The 14,383-nt window shown below is 46.1% G+C and overlaps 1 protein-coding gene and 1 pseudogene across 1 annotated transcript; both read right to left on the bottom strand.

Annotated features, from left to right (window-relative positions):
- Positions 1-3,935: 3,935 nt before the first annotated feature.
- On the bottom strand, positions 3,936-4,803 carry LOC113918203 (annotated as a pseudogene).
- A 4,129-nt stretch (positions 4,804-8,932) lies between these two features.
- Positions 8,933-14,025, bottom strand: LOC113916075 (putative serine protease 42). The gene is made up of 5 exons (XM_027581940.2): positions 13,671-14,025; positions 13,190-13,346; positions 12,573-12,835; positions 11,323-11,483; positions 8,933-9,539 (listed from the first exon to the last, which is right to left on the bottom strand). The coding sequence occupies exons 1-5, from the start codon at positions 14,023-14,025 to the stop codon at positions 9,162-9,164; spliced, it is 1,314 nt and encodes a 437-aa protein (XP_027437741.1). The 3' UTR covers positions 8,933-9,161.
- Positions 14,026-14,383: the final 358 nt, after the last annotated feature.

Here is a 14,383-nt window from a genome sequence, read left to right on the forward strand (position 1 = left end):
TGGCCATTTGTGCTGTCTTTCTATAAAGTGTTTGTAACATCTGCCCAATTTTATATTTGGATTGCTTTTGAAGTACTTCTTATTGAGGTTTTTTTTCTTTTAATGCATGCTAATCCTTTGTTAGTAATGCCTGCTCCAAATACCATTTTGCAATCATGATTTGTCTTTTCACTTTATTACAACTTTTGATGAATAAAAGTTCATAGTTTTAGGGGCGCCTGGGTGGCTCAGTCATTAAACGTCTGCCTTCAGCTCAGGTCATAATCCCAGGGTCCTGGGATAGAGCCCCACGTCCAGCTCCCTGCTCAGCAGGAAGCCTGCTTCTCCCTCTCCCACTCCCCCTGCTTATGTTCCCTCTCTCACTGTCTCTCTGTCAAATAAATAAATAATCTTAAAAAAAAAAGTTCATAGTTTTAACGTAGTCAGAAGAGCAATCTTTCTCTTTATCATTTATGCTTTTTTGTGTCTGCTTTTAAGAAGCCTTCCCTAGGGGCACCTGGGTGGCTCAGTCGGTTGAGCATCTGCCTTCTGCTCAGGTCATGATCCAGGAGTCCCGGGGTTGAGCCTCACGTCAGGCTCCCCACTCAGTGGGGAGTCTGCGTCTCCCTTTGACCCTCCCCCCCTCATGCTCTCTCTCTCTCTCACTCTCTCTCTCAAATAAATAAATAAAATCTTTTTAAAAAAAGCCTTCCCTATCCTGAGGTCTTAAAGATATGATCCTGTATTTTCTTCTAAAAGTTTTAAAGTTTTGTTTTTGATGTTATGTCTTTTATCCACATTTTTTTTGTTTATAGGGAGAAAGGAATTCAGTTCATTTATTTTCCATTTAACCATTTATCCCAGCACCGTGTACTGAATGGCCCATTATTTTTATTAAAGTATAGTTGACATATTCTTGATTACTAGAGCTTTTGAGCAACAGTATGTGATAGAATGCATTCTCCCATCTCGACTTCTTCTTCATTAGGGTTTTGGCTCTTCTTGGTACTCCATATAAACTTTAGGATAAGTTTGACAATTTTTTTTAAACTGTTGAAAATTCTATTCAAATACGCATTAAATCTAAGGAACATTTTGGGGAGAATTGGCACCTGCGTGCTATTGAGCCTTCTTATTCATGAATTTGGTGTATCTCTATTTAGGTTTTCCTTCATGTCCTTCAATAAAATTTCATAAATTTTCTCACAAAGTCACACACATCTTTCAGAAATGCAATTACATTATTCTATTCAACAATCTGATCAAATTATTTTATCAATTTTGATAATTTGTCGATTCTTTGGGGTTTTCTATATTGAAACAACCAAGTCATGTACAAATAATTATATCTTTTCTGTAGTGGATACGCCCTTATTCTTCTTGATATGTTCTCTCATTCTGTTAGGACTAGTCCTGTCTTGCTATTTTTTAAAGAAAAAAGAAAAACCTACAAATTAGAAATTATCATTGTTTTACACAGTCATGATTTTAGATATTTGTTATTACTTGTTGTTTTACTCACTATATTTGTTAAGGTAAAGGCTAAAGTGTGGTAACAGAGATATCCCAAAGTACAGTGGTTAAAAAAAAAAAAGTTTATTTCTCTCTTACTTAACAGTCCAAATGTAGGCAGCCAAGTCCAGTTCTGCCACCCTTAACATGGGCACACATCTCTGCATCCAAGATGGCACCTCCATCTTTCTCATCTTCCCCTTTAGAAAGGGGAAAGAGCCAAAAAACACACTCATGTCCCTTTGAAGGTCATCCCCCCAAACAGCACACTACTTCTACTTACATCTCATGGAACATAACTTAAATACATGGTCACCCTAAGCTTCAAGGGAAGCTGAGAAAGGCAGTTTTTAAGTGCATAGCCACCCAGATCACCTGGGATCCATTTTACCTGTTTGGTGTACCCATCTCCCAACTATTGGTACTAGGAATTCCTACCTGCATCCTTCTTAGGAGGCTTACATGGAGCCACATTACAGAAGGTGACTAGGAATTGTATTCCTACCTTCCATTCCTCCAGTCAGCCTGTAGCCAAAGACATAGTGGTACAGGGCACAAAAGCCCAGCTCCCTTGCCTTAAGTCTGATGAATTCTATAAAGTAGACTCCAGGATCTTGCTTAGCCTAGACTTCACCTATAATCACATTCTTATTAAACTTCTTGCCTTTTCCTAGCCTGCTTCCCTCACATCCACACAGGTTTTTCCTGAAAATAACACTCTTAATAAGTTACTTGAACATGAATCCCTGCCCCAAAATTTGCTGGTAGCCCAGTGGATGCTGGAGCTGGCTTGTCCCAGCTCATGAAAGCCAACTGTTAATTGTCAGGAATTTTATGAGCTGGTTGTTAAACACAGTCATTAAAATTTAAATTATAAAACCTGTAATTAAAGAAATTACACTAAAAACAAAGGTAATAAATACTCAAAATTCATTACTTCCTAGTTATTTTTCTGAATTTTCTAATTACCTGTGCTCTTGAGGTGAGGTCTACTACAGGTGTATGGTAGAACTTCTATCTAATGGTATACATCTCTTCCCAACTCCAGATTCAGTAATGTCATATTGGTAGCTTGAAATCAGCCATGGTGGGGCCACCTGGGCGGCTCAGGCAGTTAAGCGTCTGCCTTCGGCTCAGGTCATGATCCCAGGGTCCTGGGATGAAACCCCGCATTTCATCAGACTCCTTGCTCAGTGGGGAGTCCGCTTCTCCTTTCCCCTCTGCCCCTACCCCCCAGCTTGGGCTCTCTGTCTGGTGTACTCTCTCTGGCATTCTCTCTCTCAAATAAATAAACAAAATCTTTAAAAAAAAAGAAAGAAAGAAAGAAGGAAGGAGAGGAAGGAAGGAAGGAAGGAGAGGAAGGAATCAGCCATAGTGAAAGTATTTATACTATGGAAATCTGAAGAATGTCATAAATCTGGGCTTTTTTCCCCCTCCAGAGCTGTTCGTTAAGTATTTGCTGGCACAACACTAGACATCAGGTCATTGCATAAGACACGTACTATGCAAGAGGAAGAGAATGGACACTGGGGCCAAACTAGAATATGTCACATTAACCTGTTTCTTTTTTTTTTTTTTGAGGTTTCAATATTTTATTCAAGTTTTACTTTAAGTGATGTTAATTACAGCATTTGAAGGGGAGGATCTAATTCCACGCAAAATGGAAGACTCTAAAATGTACCCATTAAACGGCTAAAAAATAAACCAAGTGGCGAGAATAGAACAAGTCCAATTTAGATTCCGAGTGTTGTCACAATGTGATTACAGTCACAGAGAGGCTATTTTAGAGGCCATTTCATACTCTGGTGGCCATTTCATACTCTGGTACAGGCGCAGAAAACCACAACATGAGAGGGAATTAAGTCCTGAATGAGTGGCTTTATCACATCCATCTTCTCTAACCCAAAATGGCACAAAAGAAATAGCTACCACAGCCTGCAGACTACTTTTGGTGTAAAAGAGGTGATGGACTGGGGTGGAAACAGGTCAGGAAAAATCTGTCTAAAAAAGTCTCTTTCAGATGGGTTTATACACACCATCAGTGAGTCTCTCCTTCCTTCGGGTAGGAAACCCAGTTCAATTCTCAGGAAGTCATAATTTCATTTATGTACTCCATACCAATTAACAAAGTGCCTATCAATTATCAGCTTTTGCTGATAATTTGCAGCCATTTCTAGATAAAAAAGAAACCTGAACTCCCTGGAGGGGCCACCAAGCTCCCCCCAAGTCTACAGCTGAAAGGACTTTTCGTGGACTTGCGTTTCTTCTGTACCTCTGAAAGGGTAACACCTTAAAGCTGAATCATCTTTAACATGGAGGTCTAAAATGATACTTAGCAATACTTGCATCCCAGACATACAACATTAAAAAGGTACACTAAATTCTGAAGGTAGCTAGGCTCAAAATAGTTTAAAATTAAACGACTGTACAGTATTCATTTATGCCTAAAATTCCAGTCCTAGACCAAGCTTGTGGCCACCAGCATTGACATTCTTGCCATCCAGCAGAGCTGATAGGGTCGGTTTGATACCTGGCTTTAGGGTCTGAGTATATCCTAAACCTATCAGGCTGGAGTTGTTCACTTTAGCTGAGAAGCAGGCGTCAGGGTCGATCTGATACTTGGCCGCTATTCCAAAGTGAGTGTTACTATTTCCTGCTGTTCAGGCCAGATAGACAGTGGTCTCTAACTTCTTGTTCACCTTCTGATAAATGGAGCCACCAAATTCTGTCCCATCGTTTACATTAGTGTGGAGCTGGAATTCGTCAGTCTTGTAGCCAACTGCAAAGTTGCTCTGGGTCACTTGAGACTTTGCAGTCTCAAAATTCATCTGGTAGCCAGCCAGCCAGCCATCATATCCCAGCACCACAGCACCCGGACTGAAGGACCTGCAATGTCGAAATCCACGTTGCAGCCCAGGTTGATGTGCTCCCGCTTATACCCTGTCTTGATTTTAGCATTTTTCCCCCTGTGTTTGGTGAGAAGGATGAATCAAAGGTCAGCTTCAGTCCGTGTGCAAGCTGATCTTCCACAGTGATCTCTGTGCCTAGAGTGTTGTCAGTGTTCCATTTCTCTGTAAACGTCAGACCATATTCGGTCCATCTGTACTTGGTTTCCAGACTGCCCGTCACTTTGGTGGTCTCAGTGTTGGCTGAACCTGAGCTTGTAAATTCCAGTCCATTCTCAGATTTTGTTTTCAAGTCAAGTTTTATTAAGCCAAATCCATAACCCTTGGTGAAGACATCCCTGGCAGATTTGCCAAGATCAGCATACGTGGGAGGCACAGCCATCCTCTGCTCAGGGGCAGTGGCGGTGGGCTCAGAGGCTGCTACCGCGGAGCAACCTGTTTCTTTTTAACTAGGAAAAATTTGCATACGGTTAAATAGATCTTAAGTGCACAATCTACTGTTTTAATAAATATATAGATCCACATAACCACCACTTCAGTCAAGGTATAAACCATTTTGAAACCCCAGAAAATGCCTTTGTGCCTTCTTCACGTTCATCATAAGCAACCACTGATCACCTATTGTGCCTATTTGGTCTTCATATAAATGGAATCAGAAATCTGTACTCTTTGGGTCTGGTTTCTTTCACTCAACATAATGTTTTTGAATTTCCATCCATGTTCTTGTGTCTACCAGCAGTTTATCCTTTTTTTTATCGCCAAGTAGTATTTTCATTGATTATCATTTATCAGTTAGCAGACACTTGAGTTGTTTCCAGATTCTGGCTATTATGAATAGAGATGCTATGCACATTCATATATAAGTCTCTGAGTGGATATTTCTGCTATTTTCTTCCAGCCTGTGGCTTTGATTTTCATTTTCTTAACAGTGTCTTTTAAGGAGCAGAATATTTTCATTTTGATGAAACCCAATCATTTATTTTCTTGTCTAGTTCATGCTTTTTGTGTCCTATATAAAGAATCTTTGCCACTCAAGGGTCACACAGACTTTTCTGCCTTTTTCTAGAAGTTTTCTTAGATGTAGGTTTTACATTTAGTTCTAGAATCCTTTTTAAGTAAATTTTTACATATAATGCAAAGATTTGGGGTTTTTTTTGTTTTGTTTTGTTTTTACATAGGAATGTCCCATTGTTCCAGTATCATTTATTTAAAAGACTATCCTTTCCTACATTGAATTGTCTTGGCACCTTTGTTGAAACCAACTGGCTGTATATGTGTGGATCTATTTCTGGACTCTCTATCCTGTTTCACTATCTATTTGTCTGCCCTTATGCCAACACCAAACTGCCTTGATTACTACACTTTTATGGTAAGTCTTAAAGCATAAGAGTTCTTTCTGTTGTCCTCTACATCCTCTGCTTTTCTGTATACATTTTAGAATCAACCTGTCAGGGGCGCCTGGGTGGCTCAGTCGTTAAGCGTCTGCCTTCGGCTCAGGTCATGATCCCAGGGTCCTGGGATCGAGCCCCGCATCGGGCTCCCTGCTCAGCGGGAAGCCTGCTTCTCCCTCTCCCTCTGTCTCCCGGCTTGTGTTCCCTCTCTCGCTGTGTCTCTCTCTGTCAAATAGTTTTTTTTTTTAAATCTTAAAAAAAAAGAAAGAATCAACCTGTCAATTTCTACATAAAACTCCACCTTGAAAAACATGAAAAAATTGGGAGGTGTAACATGACTGAATTTCAAGACTAATTATAAAAGCTACAGTAACTAGGACACTGTAAAGTTGGCATAAGAATATAAAGATAAAGATATATATACAAATAGATAAGGAACTAAATAGAGAATCCATAAAAAGATCCACATATATGCTGTCAATTTCTGATGAAGTACCAGTGCAAATCAATGTGAAAATAAATATATTTTCAACAATGGTACTGGAACTGGATAAATATTAAAGATACAGAAAAATATACTTTGATCCCTATATCTCATACCATGCTCCCAAATTAATTTATAGACCATAGACCTAAACGTAAAAGCTAAAATCATAAAGCTTCTAGGAGAAAAAGTAGAAGAAAAAACTTCACAGCCTCCAGCTAAAAGTGAAAAAAGTGAAAAAAATCACAGACTTAGGATTCCACTCAGAATATAAGAAGACTTCTTAGAAGTCAGCAATAAAAAAATAAGCATCCTAATTAAAGATGGGCAAAAGAACTGAAAACATACTTCATAGAGATATGCATATGACCAATAGCACATAAAAAGGTGTTCAATATCTTTAGTTATAGGGAAACAAATAAAAACCCCAATGTAGTACCATTTCATACCTATTAGAATCAGACCCCCCCAAAAAAAAAGTCTGAGGACCGATGAGGATGTGGATCAACTGGAACTCTTTTATTGCTGGGAATAGCGTAAAATGATACAAATAATTTGGAAAACTCTTTGGAAATTTCTAATAACATTAACCATACATCAATTTCATGAGCCAGCAGTTCTGCTCCTAGATTTATTCCCAAAAGAAGTGAAAGCACATAGATACAAAAAAGTCTTGTACTAGAATGCTTATTAGCAGCTTCATTCATAATAGCCCCAAACTGCAAACAACCCAAATGTCCACCAACAGGAGAATAAACCAACTGTGGAATATTCATGTAAGAATATTACTATTCACCAATAAAAACGAATGAACTAGGGGCGCCTGGGTGGCTCGGTCAGTTAAGCGTCTGCCTTCGACTCAGGTCATGATCTCAGGGTTGGAAGATCGAGTCCCACATCAGGCTCCCTGCTGGGTGTGGAGCCTGCTTAAGATTCTCTCTCTCCCTCTCACTCTGCCCCTCCCACCTCCCTCTCTTAAAAAAAAAATATATAAGGTTCAATAACATGCAAATAAGCTGATAATAATCAGAATAGTGGTTACTTCTGGGAAGGGATGATTAGAAAGGGGCATAAGAGAATATCCTGGTAATCCAGGATATGCAAATATTTTCGATCATGATTTGGAGATGGTAGCATGGAGTATACCTCTGTTAAAACTCATAAAATTGTATATCACCATGTGTACATTTTGCTATATATAAATTACACCTCAATAAAGAAAATAATAATACAGAAATGCATTAAGAAAGAACAGTCGTTCATCAACATAAGCTTTTAACCTTATCGATTTTTAAAAATGAATAGAAAAGGAAGCAGTGGTGTATAGTGAAGTGGGAATTAAAAAGAATTTAGCCTAGGGGCACCTGGGTGGCTCAGTTGGTTAAGTGTCCGACTCTCAATTTCAGCTCAGGTTATGATCTCAGGGTCCTGAGATGGAACCCAGCATTGGGCTCTGCACTCGGCAGGGCGTCTGCTTAAGATTCTCTCTCCCTCTCCCTCTGCCCTTCGCCCCCTCCCTAAAAAAAAAAAAATTAGTCTAAATAAATGAGTTTAAAAACTTATATTCATATAACAATCCAGAAATAAAGCTCCACATGATACCCACTGAATTGGTTAGAATGAGGTTTTCCTATAAGTAACTGAGACAGAAGATGACAATGGCTTAATTAAAAAGAGTTTCTTCCTCTGTTGCATGAAGAGCTATGATTGCAGCCCTACAAATTCCAAGGAGCCGAGTTCCTTCCAAAATCCTGCTCTGTACCCTTAGCATGTTCCTTGTGTCCCAAGATGGGTGCTCAAGCTCCGGTCACCATGTACACATTCCAGCCAGGAGAGAAGAAAGAGATCTGAAGAAGGGCTTGTCCTCCATTAAGGATATTTCCCCAAATTCACACCCAACATTTCCGTTTATATTTTATTGGCCCGAATTAGTGCCACACTTAGATGTATGGGACTTGGAAATAGTCTTTATTCTGACTGGGTATCTATCCAGAAGGAAAGGGATGGAAGGTGTCAGAGGCGACAGTTATGGATCCTGACCCCAATCCACTTCTTTATTCACCTAAATATTCACAGGCTCTTTCTTCTCTCATGCAAAAGGCACTAATCCCCTGCTAAAAGAAAGTAACCTCAAAGTTTCAAGAACAGGGAAGGAAATTGGGAGCAGTGGGGTAAATGCTCCTCATCGTGACAGACGGCTGATCCGGGACCACACGAGAATGAAGGAAACGAGCCAGCACAGAAACAGTAAACGCTCAACCTGTCCTCTCCCCGAGCCTCAGGCCGGTGTTCTTCAGAGCCAGGCCAAGGCAATGTGGTGCTCAAAGCAGAAAGTAAGGGCTGCAGTTTGCAGGCACTGCCCTGACCTCTCTCTTGCTTCCACTCTCTCTCACGTCCTCCTCCCTGGATGCAATGGCCAGCAAACTCAGCTACGAAGCTCCCTGCGGAGATGCTGGTGGCCGTGAGGGGCACAGCAGCAGGACCCAAGCGCTAAGACCATCTGTCGGACCCATATCAGAGTAGATGAGCGCCTCCCCTCTCACTCTAGAGTTTAAAAAGCATCATGAACACATTCCTAAGTTAAATGTGAGATAACTTCTCCTCAGTGTCCCCACACCCCAGACCAGGAGAGAGACAGAACACGCAAGTGACAATCCAAACATTTATTCAATTGACACCTGAGATCTCTGCACTCCATCACTGCCTCCACACACCTCGGGGTGAGCCTGGATGGGGCCACTAGGGACTGAGGAAGGGGGCCCCATCACGGGGCTGCCCCAGGAGGGCCTGTGTGCCACAGGCTGGCCACGCACGGCTGGATCTGCGCTGGGGGCAGGGGAAATGTCTCCCAGCCCCAGACAGCCCAGTCAGATGTGGAAACTCCAGGCCTCACAGCTCAGCAGGGACATGGTGATGCCTCCTCCCTCTCTCTGCACAATCTGCAAGCTGCCCGCTTCGACCCAGTCTCAGGTGACAGCCTGAGACCACAGCCAGGTCCAAGGCTGCCTCACTGCTCATGAGGTGTCTTCTCTGGTAGAGGCTCTCCAAGATGGCAAGGAAGCACCGGGCTCCACCTGGCAGGTCGGCTGGCTCTCGGGCTGGGATGCTTGACCCCTCTCCTTCGGGGCAAGCAGGGCACAGCCAAGGTCGTGGGTGTGGCCGAGGCAGGTGACTGGGGGCATCAGGCTGGGACACTTTCGGGGCTCCAGCCTCGCTGCCACTTTCTCCTGTGGGGCTCTCTACAGGCTCAGTGGACGCCAAGCAGAACTGGAGGAAAGGGCATTTGAGTAGGAGTGGGAGGTCGGAGGAGAGGCCCAGTGCGAGACCCGGAAACAGGAGGGGGGTGGGCCGGGGTGATCACGGGGCCACCAGGAAGCCCGGGGGCAGCAGCAGACACAGAAGTGGGATGAGGAACACCACTGGACACAAAGAGGCAGCCTGGTTAATCACTCCAACTATCCACTCAGCATAGCAAGCAATATCTGTATAAACTCCAGGCACATCGCCACGACCACAGCCAATGCCCCAGCTCACGATTCCCACCTGGACCCATGTGTCCTTAAATTTACAGACCAGAGGACCCCCAGAGTCTCCCTGGAGAAAGAGAAAGAAACAAACGCAGAAATGGAAGGCCATCCATGTCAGAGCAGGCTGACTGCAGCATAAGGCACTGGGTAGTCAGGCACATGGGGACCTTCCCGGGGGACCTACCAGGCCCACTTTTCTGTGAATACGAGAACTGAGAATTGAAAAGTTAATGGGAAGGGACAGCTGGCTGGCTCAACCCTGATCTCGGGGTTGTAAGTTTGAGCCGCACACTGGGTATAGAGAATACTTAAAAATAAAATCTGAAAGAAAGAAAGAAAGAAGGAAGGAAGGAAGGAAGGAAGGAAGGAAGGAAGGAAGGAAGGAAGGAAGGAAGGAAGGAAGGAAAAGAAAAGAAAAGAAAGAAGGAAGGGAGGAAGGAAGGAAAGAAAGAAAGAAAGAAAGAAAGAAAGAAAGAAAGAAAGAAAGAAAGAAAGAAAGAAAGAAAGAAAGAAAGAAAGAAAGAAAGAAAGAAAAGAAAGAAAGAAAGAAAGAAGGAAAGAAAGAAAGAAAGAAAGAAAGAGAAAGAAAGAAAGAAAAAGAAAGAAAGAAAAAGAAAGAAAGAAAGAAAGAAAGAGAAAGAAAGAAAGAAAGAAAGAAAGAAAGAAAGAAAGAAAGAAAGAAAGAAAGAAAGAAAGAAAGAAAGAAAGAAAGAAAGAAAGAAAGAAAGAAAGAAAGAAAGAAAAAGAAAGAAAGAAAGGAAAAGAAAGAAAAGTTAATGGGAAAACTTTAATATCCTTGGGAGGATATTATGACTGGTCATTTCCCAAACCAGAGTGGCTGTTAAACACTTTGAATATCACCTCTGCATGAGAGTCCCCTAAATCCATACATCTAGTTTAAAGTTTCTCTAGAACTCCTAACCCATAAAGCCAGCTCCCTCCATATTTGACGCTCCACTCCCAGACATCCCATATACACCCCATCTCCCAGACCTGCTCTGGTGCCCCCGCCCCCACCAGCCAGCTCAGACAGAAACAGAGAGCCCTCCTAACCTCTCCCTCGCCGCCTCCTCCGGAAGGCACTCGGAGCAGGAGGAAGACGGTGGGCCCAGGAGGCCTGCAGGCACGCACAGGGGTCCCTGAGCTAGCACCTTTGGACGCTCGTCTGTGTGACAGGTATGATGTCTATGTGGCAGGCTTATGACGGGGCTTAACAGAGCTCATGGGGGTAAATGCTCCCACTGGCTCACACAGGAAGTGCCACATAGGGGGAACTCAATTCAAGGAACGTAGTGTATTAGGACGACCCGCCCCCAACTTCCCCACACCTTGGCAGGGCCCCCAGGCAGCAAGGAGCAGGCCCGGCCAGCTCCGGGGAGCCACGAGGGGTTCTCCCCATGAATCTCCTTCACTAAGGAGGGAAAGGAGGATGTGGCAGACCACGCAGGCCCTGGCACTTGGGAATGAGGAAGCCTGGGGGGGACATCCTCAATGTGGAGGTGGAAAAGGGTCCATGAAGTTACCTGACAAGAATTCTTCCCAGCTTCTTTATAGCCACAGAGCATCCCTTCCAGTACTACACTCTTCTTTGTTGTTATGGCTTTCTGAATCATCGTATGACACCTTTCATGGTGCATGATGTCTTGGTCGACCGCATGGAGAACAGCTGTAATGGGGTCGCCGCCTACACGGGAAGAAACTCAGCAGTGGGTGGTTGTGCCCAGGCGGACAGTAAGACCCTCAGCACCTAGAATCCACTTTGAAAAAAGCAGGGCAGTGGGTATTGTCCCCATTTGGCACCGGAGGAAACGGAGGCCCAAAGTAGACAGGGGGAGAAAAGGCTCAGTCGGTTAAGCGACTGCCTTCGGCTCAGGCCATGATCCTGGAGTCCCGGGATCGACTCCCGCCTCGGGCTCCCTGCTCGGCAATAAGTCTGCTTCTCCCTCGAACCCTCCCCCTCTCATGCTCTCTCTCTCTATCTCATGCTCTCTCTCAAATAAGTAAATAAATAAAATCTTTAAAAAAAAGAGAGAGAGAGAGAGAGCATAAAGAAGAGCCAATCCGGACGGGAAGAGGGCAAGGCCTCACCAGCCCGAGAAATGATAATCAAGCATCTGTTACTCTGAGTATCAACAGTAATAGCGACAGGGATCCTGTGCATCAGCAAAGTGTCTTTACTTTTGAGCAGGATCACGGACTCTCGAAGGGGTAGTGCCCCAGAGTTACCAACCCAGCCTCTTCCCAGAGATAGGAGGCCCTACAGCCTCAGCAACAGAGACCTGGCTCTGCCTACACCTAAAAGCACAGGAAGCTCCCTGACAAGCAAGGCCAGTACTTTCGGAGACGGACAGCTCTGACGGGCAAACAACTCATCACCTGCTGAGCAGATATCCACCCTGGAGAGAACTCCAAAGCCTTTGGCTCCGTCCCTAGGGAACCTAAAAATACCCCCACACCAGACAGTCATGGTCCCTCACAAATTTACAGAAAGAGACTTCACCCAGGTGTCTCTTCTCCTGAGAGCAGCTCCGGTCCCCGGGACCCGTGCCTTTCCTTAAATGACTACCATGAAATATTTGTGCTGCAACAAAAAACCTCTACCAATTTCCAGGCTCAAGCCAATCAGGAGCCATTACTCTGGCTGCTGCTAAACTGCCCCCCCCCCCCTCCTCCAGGCAGTCTGCCTCCCTGTCCCTCTCTATAGACTTTTTGCCTACTTCAGGGTTGGGCTGCCTCCCTCTTCCTGGGTATGCTACCTGCCTCACAGTCTCACCATATTCCTCTTTTCTGCCCCATCCGGTCACCCAGCACGTGGTCCCAGCTTCCACCCGGAAGGTCTTCTGAGGGATGCATACAGGCTGGATGGTCACAGTGAAGTTTACAGGGTGGAGGAGCTGGAGAAGGGCAAGGTCCTTTTGAATGGTTCCGACTACTGAGAGCTCGGGGTGGATGATGATGTTTCGGACGGGGATCACCACACTGGTGATTTCTTTATAGACACTCCGACCTCCCATCTTGACACTGTAGTGGAATTGGCTGTGGGAGAGAGGACATGCCCCTCATAGAGACCTCTTCCACACATTGCAGATGCTTCCCAGCCTGGCCCCAACGCCCCTCACCACTCTTTCTACCGCCCTATCACCCAACAGCCCTCCTTAATGCCTCTCGACATTGGTATGCTCATCCAAACGATTGGTTTTGTTCACTAAATTAGTACTCCTAGTAAGGAGACGGCCAGTGCCCAACCCAGCCCGTTTCTCGGGGACGCGCGCCCTGCCTGGGTTGGACTGGGTTTGGGTTTTGTCAAGTTGCTAGGGCAACAGAACCTAATGGGTATTTGAGGAGAGCAGGGCCGGCTTCAGAACTCGGTCTCTACTTGTCACTCCTCACCTTAAAATACAGTGGCCTGCAGTCAGCACCCACTGCTGTGTGATGAGGGAGCCTCCGCACACGTGTTTCTCGTTGATCCTCACGCTCACCTGCCAAGGCCACTTCCCCTCTTCGGCCTCCTTTCCTCCCAAGATTTTCGCAACTACTTGGCCACACCCTGGGGTGAGAACAGCGTGGGAGGAAGAACCTCAAAGAAACAGAGCCCGGGCTTCCCGGGAGAGCACCAGGTGCCCCTCGGACAGGGTGGGTAAAGGCCTCGGCCTCTTAGACTCCAGCGCAGTGCTGCCGAGTCCCCAGGCCCTGCACCCGCAGACCTCCAAGGCCACATGGCGTCCCGCTCAGACTCCACAAGTGGGGCTGCATTCCTCAGGCCGTCGGGGCACGGGAGGGGGGACCCCTGGCTCCCCGAGACTCCCCGGGGAGCACCGGCTCCCACTCGCGGGCCTCAGCCCCCTACGAGGCTCCCAACACCAGGCGTCACCTGGGATCAGTTCCACCAACTGGGAGAATACAGCAGCCTCTTGCGGCCCCGGGGTCGCAGACGGTCCCTCAACCCTCCCCAGGCTCGCGCCGGGGCCCTCGCGGCCGCCCCCCGACGACGACGACGGGGAGGTGGGCGCCGGGGAGGGTGGGCGTGGCGCGGACCCGTCCTGCGCCGCCTCCAGCGGGGGCTGGAGGAGCAGGAGCCAGAGCAGGAGGCTCAGGGAGCCGCCAGGTGGGGACGCCATGGGCCCGCCGGCGCCGCGCGTCTCACGGTGGCAGGTGGACCGGTCCACGCAGGCGTGCGCGCGGCGGAAACGGCGGCTCCTGGCGCGGCGGGCCTGAGTGCGAAACATCGCACCCCCAGGTTCACCCGGGGCCTCTCTCCGCTCCGAGTCCCGCCGTACCCCGTCCAGGCCGCAGGGGCCGGGGTGCTTCCGAAGGCACTGCCCTTGACAGGGACCTCCCGGTTCCGGGGACACCGCCTGATGCCCCTGCCCCTTCTGGTGCGGTCTCTGGGCTGGAGCTGTTGAGGCCAGGCGGCCGGAGCATTACCCGAGGAGCCTTAATTCTCCATAATGGTTCCTCGGCTCAGGACTTCACCCACCAGACCGAGATTTTGGGGTGGGGGACTATACAGATTAAATAGTTCAGACAAAGGAGTAGGCTGCTGTTCTATTTCAGTGATAGTGGCGCCTTAAAAAATTAGCCAGC

This window comes from Zalophus californianus, chromosome 1, assembly GCF_009762305.2.
Source record: "Zalophus californianus isolate mZalCal1 chromosome 1, mZalCal1.pri.v2, whole genome shotgun sequence".
NCBI lineage: Eukaryota > Metazoa > Chordata > Mammalia > Carnivora > Otariidae > Zalophus > Zalophus californianus.